Source organism: Lampetra planeri, chromosome 3, assembly GCF_965212315.1.
Source record: "Lampetra planeri chromosome 3, kcLamPlan1.2.h2, whole genome shotgun sequence".
In the NCBI taxonomy this organism is placed as follows: Eukaryota; Metazoa; Chordata; class Hyperoartia; order Petromyzontiformes; family Petromyzontidae; genus Lampetra; species Lampetra planeri.
In genome coordinates this window covers 8,001,269-8,019,934 of record NC_136109.1, presented here as the reverse complement: position 1 = coordinate 8,019,934, position 18,666 = coordinate 8,001,269, and the positions used below count along the sequence as shown (strand labels likewise).

Here is an 18,666-nt window from a genome sequence, read left to right as displayed (position 1 = left end):
TATAATCCTGCGGACATGATTATTGGAATCTCGAGTGCAATGAGGACAATAAGGCAAGCTGAATCGGACTTGCCAAAATAATCGCTAGAACAGCGTTCCAAAATTCTGAAATGAAGTGCCGGTCACGATTATGGAAATGATGCTTCCGCTGCTGCTGCTGATGATAATGTAGTTGGTGGTGATGATGGTCATGATAATGGTTTGAATAAAATGTTTTATTTAGACTGCAGGAGGAATCCGATGAGCTATGAAGCTCTTTTTTCACAGATGTCCAGCATGGGCGGGTCAGCAAAGTATGGGCGGGCCAGCAAGTTTGAGGAAGATGGCTCACATTATTTAAACTAATTCTAGATTTGAAGTTTTCGTGACTGCAAGGGTCCGTACTCTTTGGTTTTTTCGGTTAAGTCACGTAGATAAATAATAAAATAAAAATAAATTTCATCACGACGTTTCAGAGGCAACACAAGCTTCCGTCTTCAGGTGGCACCGTCACAGGAAAATTATTGTATCAGTATAGTAATTTTTTTGCTGTGGTTTTCCAACCTGATGATGATTGCTTGTGTTGCAATCGAAGCGTCGTGATTTAATTTATTTTATTTTATACCTACGTGACTTTACCGAAAGAACCAAAGAGTATGAACCACAACACCTTGCTGATCTCGGCAATGAGCATAAACCATCACGTAAACTCCGGTCATCCTCGCAATGGCTTTTGGGTAACCATCGAACAAAGATGGTCACGCGCTTTCAGATGCGCTTCTATGGCCATCTGGAACGCTCTTCCTTCCGGCGTTAGGAAACCACTGGAGCTATGCACTTTTAAATATAAATTGTAAACTAATTTATTTAGAGCTGCTTTTTGTGTTTGGGGCCGTCCATAAATGACGTCACGCGATTGACCCCCCCCTTCAAATATGACGTCACAAAGCTCTGCCCCCCCCCCCCCCCCCCCACAAAAATAAAACATGCTTCAAATCGCTTTAAACTATTGTCATTGTAGTGCGTATTTAATGTACCGCTGCACTCTGATGTTGTAGGAGAAAACATTTATGAAAAAGTCTATTTAATTAAGTAGAACGTGTTGTCTATATTTATTTAAAGATGCGCATTTTGATGCGACGTCACATTTCGCACCCCCCCCCCCCCTCTCGTCACACATCGTCACAAATGTCTGACCCCTCCCCCTAGGTACGTGACGTCATTTATGGACGGCCCCTTTAGTTTGTTCTTCCCCCACACCTCTGATGAGCACGGTTGGCTCCGTATGGTGCGAAATAAGTTCAACATACAGACATGCACGTGTGCCCAGTATCGGTTGCCCAAATTCAATATTCCCTACCGCCAATCACACATACAACCTTATGTTTGGCCATTAGCCCCAGCCCAAGGCATCTCTCAATGCGAGCACCATATATTACTTTGTAATTAATGCTCGGTAAGCACTTGATGAAGCATTGTGAAGGAACATGACACCAAGCGCAGACACGTTTGTCAGGACAGGTGTAGCTACACAGGAGTTGGCAGTCGTGGACTACTGTATGCTGAACTTCTTTCGCACCGTACGTAGCCAACCGTGCTAATCGAAGATGCGGGGGAAGGACAACAAACTAAACACAAAAAGCAGCTATAAAGAAATGAGTTTTCAATCTAGATTTAGAAGTGCATATCGGAAGGAAGAGCATTCCAGATGGCCGCAGAAGCGCATCTGAAAGCACGCAATGCAGTGACCATCTTTGATCGATGGGTAGCCAAAACAGCTGCTGCGAGGATGACCGAAGTTCACATGATGGTTTATGCTTATTTTTAGGTTTTTTCGGTAAAGTCACGTAGGTAAAAATTTTAAATTAATCGTGCTGTGACGGTTCCACCTAAAGACGGAAGCTTGTGTTGCTCCGAAACGTCGTGATTTTTATTTTATTTTTATTTTACTTTTATTAATTTTATTTTTTTACCTACGTGACTTTACCGAAAAAAACCTAAGAATATGAATCATTGCAGTCACGAAAGCTTCAAATCTAGAAATGGTTCATGCTCCTTGACGAGATCAGCATTGATTCTGGGCACCAGATACTGGGGACAAATGTGTGTCTCACTTACTCAATCGATCTTCATTCATCTACTCTATTGGTTTATCTTTGTAGGGCAGCACTAAGAGCCCTTGGGCGAGTTTACATTGGGAATGTATCTAGTCGGGGTCCAACAACACATTCCTGCGGAGGGAGCTGGCAGGAACGTTGGATTGCTCGGTCAATGGCCAGGGTCAACGGCGGCGTGGTGTATTCCGCAAATATGGCCGACTGTGAGGGCGGGCACAAGCCGGCGTGAGTAGGTTAAACGTTGAGTTTTATAAGGGCACCACGGGGTGACCAGCCCCTCCCCACCCAGCCCCACCCCTCCCACCCCCCACCCAGCCCCACCCTCCCCACCCAGCCCCTCCCCACCCAGCCCCTCCCCACCCTCCCCTCTCCACGCAGCCCCACCCCTCCCATTTTTGGATGCACGACGGACGGACACAATAATCCCCTGTGGGCTGGTGGAACCAGGTGGTTCCTACCAGTAAAACTCAAAGCGTCTCTCTGTTTAAACAGGTAACCGGGTGGAATCTGTCTCTGTTGGTGACCTTTAAGCCAGCGGTGAAAATGCTACATTTTCATGGCGTGTGCCAATCTCTCCCCTCCAGAACAACCAAAGTTGACTTCCCACAAAGTGGTACTCGTGTTGTCGACCTTTTGTAGGACAAAAGTTTGAGTCAACACCAAAACCTGTTTTTTAATTCACGAACTTACAATTGTGAGTCACATGCTCTGGACCCACCAGAGCACTACCTCGCCTGGTATACAGGAGATCGTGGGTTAGATCCCGACCCTGGTTCCTGTATTTTTGGAGTTTGCATGCCTCTCTCCCCGTGGTTGCATGGATTCTTCTTTGGATCCTCCGGTTTTCCCCTCCACATTTAGAAACATGCGTTTCCAGTCCTTGGTCTGATATACATGTCCACGTGATAAGCCACTTCGTTGAGCTATTATTTGTGGCCAAGTCGCTTCTGAAAAATAGCTATATAGTTCAGTGGGCCTTACCTAGTAAAATAAAAAATAAACAGTTTAGCTTAGTTTAAACAGTTTAATGACCTACTCCAATTAATGACAATGGTTGCCGGTTTAGATCCATCTAATTATGGTCCATTCCTTACAATTTAGATTGAATCTCTGTGATGCAGATCCGCACCTTTAATTCGGATCCAGAGAGATACAAAGGATCTCGGATTCGATGGCCAGTTCCCAAATTCAGATCCTCTCTCTGCTCTCCACAATCTGTATAGACTCTAACCGAGGCCCAATTCTGCAATACTGATCTACGATCGCGAACCTAGATCAATGTCCGTGAATCTCGATTCACTTTGTGTCATATATTCATCTAAAGCAGAGCCATTCCCTCTAATCTCCGCAAATCCACTCGAGTTCCATCTCTTAGGTGAGTTTCGAGTTGAATCTCTTAGGCAATCGGTTCACTGTCTCCGATATCTTTAATAACTTGTTTCAAGGCAAACCCCCATACCATTTGACTTGGTAAACTGGCGACGAAATACACACATTGGGTCAACGTTTGTCCAACGGTTACAACCACATGGCAACGTTGGTCCAACGTTGCCATGTTCACACTGGGCAGGAGAGCTATTGTAAATTCGCATTCGCACCTCTGATTAGCACGGGTTGGCTCCGTACGGTGCGAAAGAAGTTCAACATAAAAACATGCGTACGTTTCAGAGTGAAAAGCAACGGAGTAATGTTCCTAAACTATGTAGTTTTTTCTCTCTGTGCTATATTACCTGCTGTGACACGTGTGTGTGTAATAAACGACTTCCACGACACGTTTGAGACTTGCGTCGTTTCTTTATTAGTTACTAGCTGTACTACCCGGCTTCGCCCGGGACTTGGATTCACCACGACCCAGTGGCGATGTTCACACACAAGTTACTTGTTTGAGGCTGAGTCGACCTAGGAGAGGCCCAGGACCGGTTGAAATAATCGTCACCGGAGGTGGCCGTGAGTGGGAATCGAACTCGGGTCGCCGGGTTCGTAGCGCGGCGTGCTAACCACGACACTACAATGCGTTACGCTTCCACATGCGAGGGTCACGTGACAGATGTGACGTCACAGCTCACTTGGCGTGCAAAAAATGTATGCTATATTGAGCTCCCCCCTCCCCCCAAAAAAGTGTATTTTTATAATTTTTGCATGGTGTACAGTCTGGAAAGTACCCACATGGCAAATGTCCAGTTTGTTGCATGTCGGGAAATACTCTAAACATTTTGAACAGACACACATATTCACAACTTTGCCGTTTATATATATGGAGATGACTGATCGGCTCCGCACTCTCTTTACGTGGTCACCCTCTCTCCCTCTTGCCGCATGCACGCGCTCTCTGCTCCTCTGTTCCCTCGACGTGGCTTTCCTCGACGCGACCCTGCGCATCGCTGGTCGACGGCTCGCCGGGAATCGGGAGAGCTTCGGCCCTCGAGGCTACCACGTGGTCGGTGGCGTGACAAAATGGCGGAGATGCAGTCCGGACCCAGGCTTCCACACCGAACCCCGAGTCTCTCCTCCTGCCTCTCCTTATATCCTCCTTGGCGGAGCGAAGCCCCGCCTCTAACCACGCCCCCTTCAAAACCTTCTCGATGGTTCCCAAATGTACCCCTGAGCTCCGCCCATGAACTTTGGCCCAGATCGAACCCGTAGCCCTGATTGGCAATGACCGATGCGGCAAAGCCTATGCAGCCCTCAGTATGTCGGTGTGCTCTCTCATTACACATGGATTCCTGACATAGGAAATTGAACAAAAGCTGCACAGTTTGCAGAGATTTACTAGGGGGTGTTAATGTTGGGAATTACATCGCAACAGGAATGTATGGTTTAGAGCAGTGGTTCTCAATGAGGGGTACACGGACCTCTGGGGTATGTTTAAATGTCCCAGGCGATTTATAAATGTGTGAAATTATATCTAGATTTGAAGTTTTCGGTAAAGTCACGTGGGTAAAAACAAAATAAAATAAAAATAAAAAAATAAATATTTTATTTAGTTTTCACCTACGTGACTTTACCGAAAAAACCAAGAGTATGAAATTATATCGTACATGACAGCCAATGGTGAATCATTATGTATGAATCTGGCAATATAAAATAACAAGTCCAATACTGCTCCGAACACGTGTACAGGGTGACTGGAAAGGCAGGACTCATACGGTCATTTAATTAATTTCAACACTGGCATTAATGTTGATTCTTTAGGTTAATATTTTATCTGTTATGATTAATACGTATTTTTCTTCTTCCTGTAGGGTCACCTCAAATCTGTCGTTAATGAAACTTGAGCAAGAACCCTGAATGAATTGAGACGAAACATAATTGATGAATGTTCAAATATCACACCCGTAGTCTTAATAAAGTCCGACATTCATTTAAAAAAGGACAATTAATGCATGCATTAATGTTAATGGGAGTCAGTTTGAACATGTTAAAATAAAAATAACCGTGTGTCCTGAATTTTGGGCCGCACAATATCATGGCTAGATAATCGTGGTTTCTTCATAAACCATGATAATCAGACCTCCCCTATACATATGATCATATCAATGAGCTCCTACGTTGTTAAATAAATTAGATGCATCGAATCATATATACGGTACGTTTATTAATTACAGTTGAATAGGTAACATTCACATGCACAATAACAAGACTCTCCTCTAAAGTAAATCTATTCATGACAATCTATAATCAGGATTTACATCTACATAATAAGAATCCATTTCAATGAGGTTCCACTCACTTGAATAATCTTAAACTCGACCCACTTCCAATGAACTGGATAAACTGTCCGTAACCCATATCCATTCTAATCCATATGCAATCTTTCAAACCCTGATCCACGCTATTCCCGCCCTGTACCCATCCAAATTTACTTCGTCTGATCTTGGGATTTGCAGAGGACCTCCACAAAGCCCTGGCCTACAGGGAGTATGTTTGAAATTAAATGAACTGGCAATGTCAGGAGGTCAGGTTTCAGAATTAAAAATCTTGAGATCCAGCATCATGACAGCAAGTTTTAGGATTCGTGTCATGGGACCTTGAGCTGGGCAATTAATTCCGCATTCCCATGAGCCACATCACTCGTTTTGTGTCACCAATGTGAGTTTAACTCGAGTTCAGGTGAACTCCCTTTCCCTCGAGTTCGATGTCAATGGTAACTCGGTAATGAGTTTCAGAATCAGCATCTCAGAACTTTGTTCCAGGAGTATGGGGCATCAGGTGGAGCATATTTAACCTTTGCTCAAATATCGTCATCAGGACTGACGTACTGATTAAGATATTGCTCCAGGAGACCGTGTTTCAGATTTATTTCTCAAAATATGACCCCAGAAGAACTCGGGTTCACTATGACTCAACTTGGCTCTGAACGACCATGCTTCAGAATCACTGTTTACTGCAGTTCCGATGATCATGGTTGGCTACATACGGTGCGAAAGAAGTACAACATACATACATACATACTGCAATAACATTCGAGGAGACTAATGTCTCAATACCCACCTCTAGACGTCTAGGTTTAAGGATCACTGTCTTAATTAAAACTTAATTCCAAAAACCTCTGTCTCAAGATCAGTATCGTAAGCTTTGCGTCCAGAAGACCGTGTTTCACCATCAGTGTATTGCTTGAGCCTCAACACTCAAGATATAACTGGACTCGGGGTAGAACGTCTTGGAGATATAGCTCTAGCAGAAGGCGAATGATCACGAGAAAGTATCGTGACCGATGTCTCAGCCAAGCGGGGGTTTCGGGCGAGTACACATGTATGCATATACTCTTTGTTTTTTTTTCGGTAAAGTCACGTAGGTAAAAAATAAAAACATGATTATTCTTTTTTTACCTACGTGACTTTACCAGAAAAAAACAAAGAATATGGACCCTTGCAGTCACGAAAACTTCAAATCTAGAATAAATGCATATGTATGTTCAACTTCTTTCGCATCGTACATAGCCAACCGTGTTAAGTGAGGGTGTGGGTTTTAAGCAGAGGTGTTGGTGCTAATAGGAATTTTGGGTGCTAATCGGAGGTGTGGGCGGTAATTGGAGGTGGAGGTGCCAATTGGAGGTGGAGGTGCTAATGGGAGGTGGAGGTGCTAATTGGAGGTGTGGGTGGTAATTGTAGGTGCTGGTGCTAATTGGAGGTGCTGGTGGTAATTGGAGGTGCGTCGTGGAGAGAGGGATCACAGGATGGAGTCGTCAGAGGAGGGGTAGCTGCTGGGGATGCCGTTCACCCTCGTGACCACGACCGTCTGTGAGGGCGACGGTGAAAACTCCATGCTGGCTTTGCACTGCTGGGAGGAGGTCACCTGAACACAAGACACACACGTGACGACACAGCTCTCTGAAAGGGTCTCTCTTTCGGCGCCGTGCCGCGCATCGTTCGGCAAATTGTTCGCGCTGAAGAACAACAACAACAACAGCAAACACACGTCAGCGAGCTATTCGATATGACAATGAAAGTCTAATGTTGTAAAGTACAGGTAGTCCCAGACTTACGATGGAGATACGTTACGACTACCCCATCGTAAGTCGAAAATATCGTAAGTCGAAGATGGCCTCGCCTAACCAGGAGTCTTAAAGAATGGTGATAATTTAGCGAAAACAGAGCAATTTTTACAATACCGTACTGTATAAACGATATACTGTATGTATTTAATAATTACAATACATGCTTTTTTCCACTAAAATTGGGCTTTGAAACACAAAAAACACAGGGAAAAAAATACACGCCCTAACACCGTGACAACTTAACTAATTTGCTGGTAATTTACGCATTTGTCAAATTTGGACCCTGACGCTGGAATACTATGGCCTATCCTCTTGCGGACAACGTTAGGGGTTATTTAACGCTCACAGTGAAGCATACGACTCGTAATGTTGCTATGGTTATCGCACCCGCAGTATTCATTGGGGCAGGTGAACGTGCTACCGCGAGACAACATCACCGCCCTAATACATTTGAGATGCCAGTTAACTCTTTGCCATGCTGATGACACGTGTACGTTATCAGTTTTTCTTCCGATTCCGGTTCCGATGACGTCCGTGTACGTCATCAGAATGGAATCGTGAGTAAAAGGCCATGCGGGAGGTCGTGTGGCACAGTTTGGCGCCAGCTATCGCACAGTGCGGTCGTGTCGCTGCAGTTCTGAGAGCGGTGAGTACAATGCCTTTGAAAACAACGGCTCTATGCCTCTAGAAATAACATTAACGCGTTCTGAGACTCAGATGTCTCGGATCGGGAAAAGGTTAACTCGGCATATTCTAGCTCCGAGGATTAAACGCGCCATTTTGCCATGTGACAAACACACGGCATGTCGTTCCACGATATCACCATCCCACGTGGCCACTAACACAAGGTAATGCACTGCTCACGGTCAGCGATTGAATGGCATTGTCCTCATCTGATGCCAAAACGATGCAGAAAGAGCGGAAGAGACCTGGCTGGAAGGTATTGGCTGCACGCTCACCTCCTCGAACTTGCTCTGCCGGTAGACGGAGCGCTGACGCATGATGTTCAGAAGCACCCAGTCACAGATGATGGATGCCTGACGAAGACAAAGATCCCCGTGTAGCCTTAACACATTCCTGCGGAGGGAGCTGGTAGCATCGTTGGGTTGCTCGGTCAATGGCCAGGGTCAATGGCGGCGTGGTGTATTCCGCAAATATGGCCGACTGTGAGGGCGGGTACAAGCCGGCGTGAGTAGGTTAAACATTGAGTTTAACCTATTCAGCCCTTCCCCACCCAGCCCCACCCCTCCCACCCCCCACCCAGCCCCACCCTCCCCACCCAGCCCCTCCCAACCCTCCCCACCCTCCCTTCTCCACCCAGCCCCACCCCTCCCATTTTTGGATGCACGACGGACGGACGGACACAATAATCCCCTGTGGGCTGGTGTAACCAGGAAGTTCCTACCAGTAACAGACTGTAGGGGTGGCATGGCACACGAGGGGGTGGGTGGCCAGCACCATGCCCGACCACCTTTGTTTCCCTAGCGGCGATGTTTACGCATCACACCAGGTACTCATTTGAGGCTGAGTCGACCTAAGGGAGGCCCAGGACCGGTTCAAATAATCGTCACCGGCGTTGGCCGTGAGCGAGAATCGAACTCGCGTCGCCGGGTTCGTAGTGCAATACTGCGGATATATATTGAACTTCTTTTGACCGTACGTAGTTAACCGTGGTAATGGGAAGTCCACTACCACTCCACACACGTGTACATGGTGGCCCAAAAGGCGGGACGCTTAGGGTCATTTCATTTATTCTAACGCGAGCATGGAAACATTTAATTGTTTATTCGGATCCGCCTGATGACGGTTGCTTGTGTTGCGATCGAAACGTCGTGATTGATTTGATTTGATTTATTTTATTTTATTTTTTATCTATGGTTGTTTTTTTGTTGTTATGGGGGGCATGTAGGTCTCAGGGTTAGGATAGTTCACCTACAATTGTGACTTTACCGAAAGAACCAAAGATTATGGATTCCTGCAGTCACGAAAGCTTCAAATCAAGATTAATATTTGATCTATTATCATTAATTTATCATTTTTCTTCTTCCCGTGGGGGTCATCTCAAAGCTGTCGTTTACAAAACTCGACCAAGCACCCTGGATAAATAGAGACGAAGCATAATTTATGAATATTAAAAGTTTACACCTGTAATCTTGAAAAAAGGAAATCCTACTTTTATTTCAAAAGAGAATGCATGTATAAGTATTATTGGGAGTCAGTTTGAACATTTGCTCTCAGAAATTGAATCATCCGATGTGATTCGTGAGAATAAATTGATTGACCGCCGTCGTATAACGTAGTCGAGCATATGATATCGATTCAAAATAGATTTTTGGCTGAGGCCGCGTAAATAATGACGGAATATTGTATTGTATATGAGCATTGTGTTAGTGTGCAGTGTAGTGCAGTATTGTAATTCATCGCATTGTTTTATAGTGACCTTCGTTACGTACCAGCGCATTGGATTTTCTTATTTTGACATTCCCTGTAAACGTAGTGGAGTGCGTTACGAGGCAATTCAATGAACCGCGCTGTATTCTAGCAAATTGTATATTAGCACAATACCTCGCGCTGCATTGTAATGTGGTGCGTTTTGTCGCAGGGCATCAGAGTGCGTTGCGAGCGAGTCTACTTACTACTCCAACTGAAGTGAGAGCTGCCACGAGGTTGATGATGGTTGGGATGATGTCAAACCTCCCGGCCTGCACACACGCACAGTCAAGGTGCATCAACCATCAAGCTGCAACGTGTACACAAAAATATTTGGCACGTGTCGTGACAGGTTCTGCTATTCAGTGGCCTAAAATCAAATGTTTTCGCTCCGGATGACCGCTGCAAAGTATGATCTTGTGTTTTGACTTAGTGTGCTGATCTCAAAGGTGCATTGAAAAATGTTGATACTCCTTCTGATGCTCCTGCTGTTGTGGAGTGACTCATACAGTGAGCTATGGCTACAGGGTTTGGTGGTACAAGTTGTTTATGTCGTTTATTGTGAAATTTCGGTCACAGTTCCTATGATCACTGTTACATTTGTAATGCGGGCGTAAACGGCTTCGCGGATATGACGTCATGGGGGGGAGGAGTTAGGTCACGTGTGAGAGAGGGGTGAGGTCTTAAGGGAAAGATACCGGAAGAGACGGGAGAGTGTGGGAGATAGAGTTAGAGTGAGGCCACGCAGGGCGGAGGTCGAGGAGTGGCGAGATCGCCACACACACGGAGAGTAAGACTTGGCACCGTCGGCCAGCGGTGACCAAGCACGGAGGAACGACGAGCAGCGGTGGAGCTGCAGTGAGGGCAGCGGTGGAGCTGCAGTGAGGGCAGCCGGAGGACTGCACAGGGGATCTGCAGCGGAGCTGCAGAGGTGTGGAGGCTACGGGAGCGAGGGCAGCTATGGAGCTGCCAAGGGGAGAGCTCTGAGCGAGGGCCGTGTGGGACAAGTGTAAGAACCCGAATAAAGGACAACGGAGACAGACCCAGGATCGAGTCCTTTATTACACATTGCTTATGGCTTTATTTTGGTGATTTCGAAAAGTTTTTTGGTTTGGCCATGTTTTGTCTGTTGTAGTACGGAGTTAGACTGATGGCTTTAATCTAAGTTGTCTTGTGGTTGTTGTTATTTGCCTTACATCCCACTGGGATTTTTGCACAGCGTTGGTGTATGGTGCGTTTTCTGGAAGACTTTGCAGTTTTTTCCTGGATTTTTCTGTTTGCGCATAGTCACATAGTCACTTTAAGATGTTTTTTTGTTCATGTTTTTGTTTTCTTGCACCCGGTTCAAGAAAATGAAAACTAAAGATCCGACCATATCCGTCCAGTGCTCGCTGAGCTGCATTAGAAGGTCGCACTCACTACACACAAAGTGCTTGCCACAAATAAACCAGAATATCTTTGCTGATCTCGTCAAGGAGCACAAATCATCGCGCAAACTCCGGCAATCCTCGCTGTGGCTTTCGGCCAGCCATTGAAACAAACACGGTCACCGCAACAGGGGCTTTCAGATGCGCTCCCGCGACCGTCTGGAATGCTTTTGCATTCTGATGTTAGGAAGCCACTGGAGCGATGCACTTTTAAATCTAGATGGAAAACTAATTTCTTAAGAACTGCTTTCTGTGTTTAGTTTGCCGTCCTTCCGACTCACCTACGATTAGCACGGTTGGCTATGTACTGTGCGAAAGAAGTTCAACATACATACATACAGCACTCACTATCCTTACCACCACCATCACCACCTCAACAACCTGTAACATTTTATAATAATAATCATCATATAATACAAGAGTATTTGTTTAGCCTTTGTCAATGGACTGCTGGATCAAGACCTCCTCCTTCACCACACTGCACAAGGCAGGTTGAAGGCTGCGGTGTGGGGGTGGAGGGCACACCTTTAGATATAAGTTGCCACTGATGTTAGCCGTGGTCGGGGAGAGAACTGAGTGTCGCCAACCTCATAATGCAGCAGCAGCACATTGCGTGCAACAGTTGAACGTTCATGCAATCGTAGGTGAGCAGACTGACCGTGCAACATGGGGGCCTGCGATGGGAGACTAAAACCCCAGACTCCAATCCACGACCCAAGAGGTGCTGCGACATTGGTAATTATGAGCCGATGAGAGGCACCGAGATAGAGGGCTTTAAGCCAGGGCCTGTAATAATGGCAATTGTGGACTCCCTAACAGAGAGACCCCATCCAGTGGACCGAGTTCGGGACCTCAGAAATGCAGTTTAATGCCGTGACGTGGTCATTATGAACCTCCTCAGAGAGTCGTCCAGTTGCAGTGCTTGGACAGTGGTTATGGTGCTCAAATAAATGGCGATTGTGAACTTCCTTAGGTTACACATTCTTGCGGAGGGAGCTGGTAGGAACGTTAGGTTGCTCGGTCAATGGCCAGGGTCAACGGCGGCGTGGTGTATTCCGCAAATATGGCCGACTGTGAGGGCGGGCACAAGCCGGCGTGAGTAAGTTAAACGTTGCATTTTATAATGGCACCACGGGGTGACCAGCCCCTCCCCACCAAGCCCCTCCCCACCCTCCCCTCCCCACCCAGCCCCACCCTCCCCACCCAACCCCTCCCCACCCTCCCCTCCCCACACAGCCCCTCCCTCCCCACCCAGCCCCTCCCTGCACGACGGACGGACGGACGGACACAATAATCCCCTGGGGGCTGGTGGAACCAGTGGGTTCCTAGCAGTATTAACCTTCTGAAAATCCAGGGCTCAAACTCTGATCCTTTAAGGCGCTGCCTAAGTGCTGTGACGTGCTATTGTGCATTCTCTTAAAAGAGGGAGACACACTTCGACCCATGACTCAAATCCAGGTCCAAAGTAGTTGCTGGCTTAGGGTTCCGACGATATCATTAAAAGGCTTAATGTTTCTTACCCACGTAAACAAATACAATCAATCTTTGAATCAATACAAAGTAAGTATTGCCGCCTACTGTGAAAACCTAGCAGGACCTTGCTGAAATAGAGCCATTAGACTCAATTAAGCTTTCCTGGGTAAAGAAGTGTAAAAAATTATAATAATTTTTGTCTGTGAGGTTAGGGTTTGAATCCAGGCAGTGTGAGTTCTGATGTGGTCAGGGGTTGAACCCAGGCGGTGTGAGTTGTGATGAGGTCAGGGTTTGGCGACGAAGTGGCCTTACCTGGCCAGACACGAGGATGTCGATGCGCACTCCGTACGCCTTGATGAGCGTGCGGTGCTCTGTGCCGTTGGGGAAGACGTAGTGCTTAGCGAACCTGGCGCGGAACGAGAGAAGGCACCGACTCGCAGCGAAGGAGAAGCAGTCCGATCGTAGTTGCATCCCACTGGGATCTTTGCACACAGCGTCGGTGTACGGTGCTTTTTCTGGAAGATTTTTGCTGTTTTTTTCCGGGATTTTTCTGTTTGCACGTAGTCACTTTAAGATGTTTTCATGTTTTTGTTTTTAGTTTGTTGCGGTTGCACCCGATTCAAGAGCCGAATGGCTCACGGGGCTATACCCAATAAATTAAACTGAAACTGTGTGCGTGTTTGTGCCTATTATTAACAGACTATACGGTGGGACCTTAGTCTTTGTTTGGGCTTGTTACGACTGTTGGGGAAAGTGCTGTTAGCGAGCACCAATGAAGGCCGGCACGGCACAGAGTGGGGGGTGGGTGTAGGCACCACGCCCGGCCGCCTTTGTCTCTCTGGTGGCGACATTTACACACCGCACCAGTTACTCAATTTGTGGTTGAGTCGACCTAGGGGAGGCACAGCACTTGTTCCAACAATCGTCACTGGGTATTGGCCGTAAGCGGGAATCGAACTCGCGTCGTCGGGTTCGTAGCGCAGACGCACGTGCATATGCGGCACGGGCATTTACAAGACAAAGATCCCCCGTATAGCCTCAACAGACTGTAGGGGCAAGTGCTGTTAGCGAGTAGCATCTGTGAAGGCCGGCACGGCACACGTGGGCGTGGGTGGCCAGCACCACGATTCCGGTTCACGGCCAACACCGGTGACGATTATGGGAGCCGGTCCTGGGCCTCCCCTAGGTCGACTCAGCCTCAATTGAGTACCTCGTGCGGTGTGTAAACGTCGCCACCGGGGATAAATAGGCGGCCGGGCGTGGTGCTGGCCACCCCACCCCCTCGTGTACTGTGGCGGCCTTCATAGGTGCTCGCTAACAGCAACTTGCCCCAAGTCTGTAAAAGCTATACGGGAGATCTTTATCTTTGTGCCTGTTATGGGGAGACAAAGGCGGTTGGGCCTGGTGCTGGCCACCCACCCCCTCGTGTGCCGTGGCAGCCTTCACAGGTGCTACTCGCTAACAGCACTTGCCCCAACAGTCCGTTGAGGCTATACGGGGGGGTCTTTGTTTTTGCGTGTGCCTGTTACGAGGAGCGACGCTCACAACAACGAGTGCCTGGCGGCGGCTAAAACGCAGTGGGCGAGCACGAGGGTGTTTGCGTCTGCCCAAGTCATCTCAGGGCAGTCAAAAAACACCCATGGCGGCGAGCCTTCGACGACGCTTCGCACATGGCCTCGAAAGTGCACGTGGCCTGGCACAAGCGCCGCCGCCGTGACCCCAACTGCCGCCGTGACCCCAACCGTGGCCGTGACCCCAACCGCCGCCGTGACCCTATCCGCCGTGACCCCACCCCCTGCCGTGACCCCAACCGCCGCCGTGACCCCACCCCCCGCCGTGACGTCACCCACCGCCGTGACCTCACCCACCGCTGTGACCCCAACCGCCGTCGTGACCCCACCCCCCGCCGTGACCCCATCCGCCGTGACCCCAACCGCCACGCCACGCGGTGGGCGAATGGGGGCCTTGTTTTGTTTGTGCCACCCTTTCGCCGTTGCATGTGCGGGTGTCCGCGAACCGCGAGAATTCCGTGTCACTGCGAGTTTTTGGCTGTTGTTGTTGTTGCTCGTGTTGGTGTGATGCCACTGTGTTGATGATGTTGGTACTGATGTTGGTGTTGATGTTGGTGTTGATGTTGGTACTGATGTTGGCACTGATTTGGTGTTGATGTTGGTACTGATGTCGGTTATGTTGGTACTGATGTTGGTGTTTATGTTGGTACTGATGTTGATGTTGGTGTTGATGTTGGTATTGGTGTTGATGTTGGTGTTGATATTGGTGTTGATGTTGGTGCTGATGTTGGTGCTGATGTTGATGTTGGTATTGGTGTTGATGTTGATATTGATGTTGATATTAGTGTTGATGTTGGTGTTGATGTTAGTGCTGATGTTGGCTGTCGGGGGTTTGACCTCACCGGAAGTTGTACCCTGAGCCCACGGGGTTCTCCTTGGACACCGTGTCGAGGCGTCGGAACGAGTAGAGCGGCTCGCAGAGCGAGGCGTTGAAATCGAAGTTGCACCTCCAGTCTATGAGCACGCCCAGCACTCCACCCTGCACACCGTGTAGCCGAAACAGACCGCTGGGGCAAGTGTTGTTGGAGGAGGTGGGTTGCCAGCATCACGCACGGCCGCCTTTGGGACCGTCCATAAATGACGTCACGTGATTTAGAACGATTTTTGACCTCCCCCCCACCCCCTAGTCACACGGTGGTACAAAAAGTCAGACCCCCCTCCCTCAAATATGACGTCACAAAGCTCTGCCCCCCCCGCTCCCAAAAAATAAAACATGCTTAAAATCGCTTTAAACTATTGTCATTGTAGTGCGTATTTAATGTGGCGCTACACTCTGATGTTGTAGGAGAAAACATTTATTAAAAAGTCTAATTAAGTAGAACGTGTTGTCTATATTTATTTAAAGTTGCAAATTTTGATGTGACGTCACATTTCTCAACCGCCCCCCCCCCCTCGTCACACATAATCAAAATAAGAATAAAAAATAAAATAAAAAATAAATATAATTCGAATAATTTATTTAGTTAATCGATTTTATTATTTTTTTATTACAATTTTTCACCTACGTGACTTTACCGAAAGAACCAGTTAGTGTGTTTTTTGTTTGCATTTTGACCACAAGTATTGTGGTTAACGCACACGTGATTCCTTGTAAAAAGTTTCAGTTTTGTTGCCAGAAAAAAGGGGGGAAACCCCCTATTATTACAGCAGTACAACTCCCACCTCCATGCCGGTGTCAGACTGCAACACTGAGGTGAGCAGTGCCATTGGGGGCGGGGGGAGGAGAGCCCGAGGCCTGATGATAATCAGCTGTTTCCCTCTAAGGCACCCCTCTCAAACTCTTGACAATCACACCGACGAAGGCCATGCCACACCGCGGAGTTATCATTGATACTGGACTCTCATCCTCTCGCAAAGTAAACCTCAACGCTGCAGGAACCTCTTCGTTGTCCCCCCCCCCACATCTCCAATTAGTTGGCTACGTACGGCGCGAAAGAAGTTCATTATACATACCCGCAACATCTCCCGCACCCGACGTGGTCTTATACTGCCTGCCGAAACCCTGACCCATGCCTTCGTCACTTTTCCCAACTCAGCAACGGCAACTGTCTCGTGTTCAGCCCTGGTGATCTGGCTGCCATTGGTGGTGTGTTTGAAATTGGTGGGGTGTTTGAAATTGGTGGTGTGTTTGGAATTAGTGGTTTGTTTGAAATTGGTGGGTGTTTGAAATTGGTGGTGTGTTTGAAATTGGTGGTGTGTTTGAAATTGGTGGGTTGTTTTAAATTGGTGGTGTGTTTCAAATTCGTGGTGTGTTTGAAATTGGTAGGGTGTTTGAAATTGGTGAGTTGTTTGAAATTGGTGGGGTGTGTTTGAAATTAGTGGGGTGTTTGAAATTGGTGGTGTGTTTGAAATTGGTGGCGTGTTTGAAATTAGTGGGGTGTTTGAAATTGGTGGTGTGTTTGAAATTAGTGGTGTGTTTGAAATTGGTGGGTTGTTTGAAATTGGTGGTTTGTTTGAAATTGGTGGGGTGTTTGAAATGGGTGGGGTGTTTGAAATTGGTGGTGTGTTTGAAACTGGTGGCGTGTTTGAAATTGGTGGCGTGTTTGAAATTGGTGGTGTGTTTGAAATTGGTGGCGTGTTTGAAATTGGTGGGGTGTTTGAAATTGGTGGTGTATTTGAAATTGGTGGTGTGTTTGAAATTAGTGGTTTGTTTGAAATTGGTGGTGTGTTTGAATTTGGCGGTGTACTTGAAATTGGTGGGGTGTTTGAAATTGGTGGCGTGTTTGAAGTTGGTTGCGTGTTTGAAATTGGTGGTGTGTTTGAAATTGGTGGCGTGTTTGAAATTGGTGGCGTGTTTGAAATTGGTGGCGTGTTTAAAATTGGTGGCGTGTTTGAAAATTGGTGGGGTGTTTGAAATTGGTGGTGTGTTTGAAATTGGTGGTGTGCTTGAAATTGGTGGGGTGTTTGAAATTGGTGGTGTGTTTGAAATTGGTGCTGTGTTTGAAATTGGTGGTGTGTTTGAAATTGGTGGTGTGTTTGAAATTAGTGGTGTATTTGAAATTGGTGGTGTGTTTGAAATTGGTGGGGTGTTTGGTTCTGGTTGTGCAGCTGCCACTGGTGTTGTGTTTGGATCTGGTATTATGTTTACTTCTGGTGGTGTCTCTGACACTTGCCCTCGTGATATGGTGGGCTTCCTCACATTGGTCCCGATGCTTTTGAAGTCTTGCCCAGCGCCCTTTAGGATGTCGCGCAGGGAAAAGATGGGGCACAGGTTGTTGTGCTTCGGGTGGTGGTGGCACGACTTTAGGAAATTCTTGTCCATGTTCTCCGGCAGGTTCCCCCTGTAAGCACATCCACACAATCAACCACACAGTCACCAATCACAGACACACTCAACCAAGCAACCACACAGACACACAGCCAACTGCAAAATCAAACAAACAACCACAAACACTGCCAATCGCACACTCAATCAACCGCACACCAATTCAACTTCATAATCAGCCATAGCTTTTATAAGCACCCACACAACCACACATCTGCTCAAGAATCCACTGAGTGAACCACAATAACCACGACAAAATTGACGTTGAGAAAAAAATCAACTTTGACAACAACACATTTTCAGTGTGTGTGTGTGTGTGAGGGCTCTGCCCTCCCTGCCTGATCGCTCGCTCGCTTGCTCACTTTGCGATGTTGAACTTGGAGAAGCGGATGTTGTTCTTGATGAGAATGGTGAAGTTTTCTGCCGACCGCAGCAGACGCTTCCTGTAAAGAATCCAAGAGTGGCCACACAATGCATCAGTGAAAGAACGCGTATGTGTCTCGACAAAGTTACATCCGTGAGGTCCTCCGGCAGGCAAGGCTGCACTGGGTGGGTCACGTAGTCTGCCGGATAGAGGAGGCTAAACGGGCGTGGCACGGACTAGAGAGGAGATGGAGTAATGTGGTAGAAGAGGACGTGGAGCTGAGTGGACTTGCCAATGACTGGTACCAGTGGTATCAAGATCGGCCTCTGTGGAGGAGGCTCGTGAAGGACGCTACTGGGCAGTTGGAGGCAGTCGCCCTCCAGCAACAACGGAAGGCGGAGGAGCGACGCTCACAAGCGGAGCGCCGGGCGACTAAAACAAAGCAAGTTGGCACAGTAGGGGGTACAGCTGGTGCATCTACCGATCATCTCAGTCAGCCGACCCATGGCACCTGGGCCTATCCCGAGACCTATCAGCGGGCCT

At 47.5% G+C, this 18,666-nt stretch overlaps 1 protein-coding gene across 1 annotated transcript in view; it reads right to left on the bottom strand.

Annotated features, from left to right (window-relative positions):
• Positions 1 to 5,700: 5,700 nt before the first annotated feature.
• LOC144737563 (P2X purinoceptor 3-like) overlaps positions 5,701 to 18,666 on the bottom strand; it is a 43,294-nt gene continuing 30,328 nt past the window's right edge. Inside the window, exons 6-12 of the mRNA XM_078620322.1 lie at positions 18,122 to 18,202; positions 17,634 to 17,775; positions 15,337 to 15,473; positions 13,236 to 13,329; positions 10,230 to 10,295; positions 8,553 to 8,630; positions 5,701 to 7,391 (exon numbers count right to left, since the gene is read on the bottom strand). Of these exons, the coding sequence (XP_078476448.1) occupies positions 7,266 to 7,391; positions 8,553 to 8,630; positions 10,230 to 10,295; positions 13,236 to 13,329; positions 15,337 to 15,473; positions 17,634 to 17,775; positions 18,122 to 18,202 (724 nt within the window). The 3' untranslated portion in view covers positions 5,701 to 7,265. The remainder of the gene's footprint in view (positions 7,392 to 8,552; positions 8,631 to 10,229; positions 10,296 to 13,235; positions 13,330 to 15,336; positions 15,474 to 17,633; positions 17,776 to 18,121; positions 18,203 to 18,666) is intronic.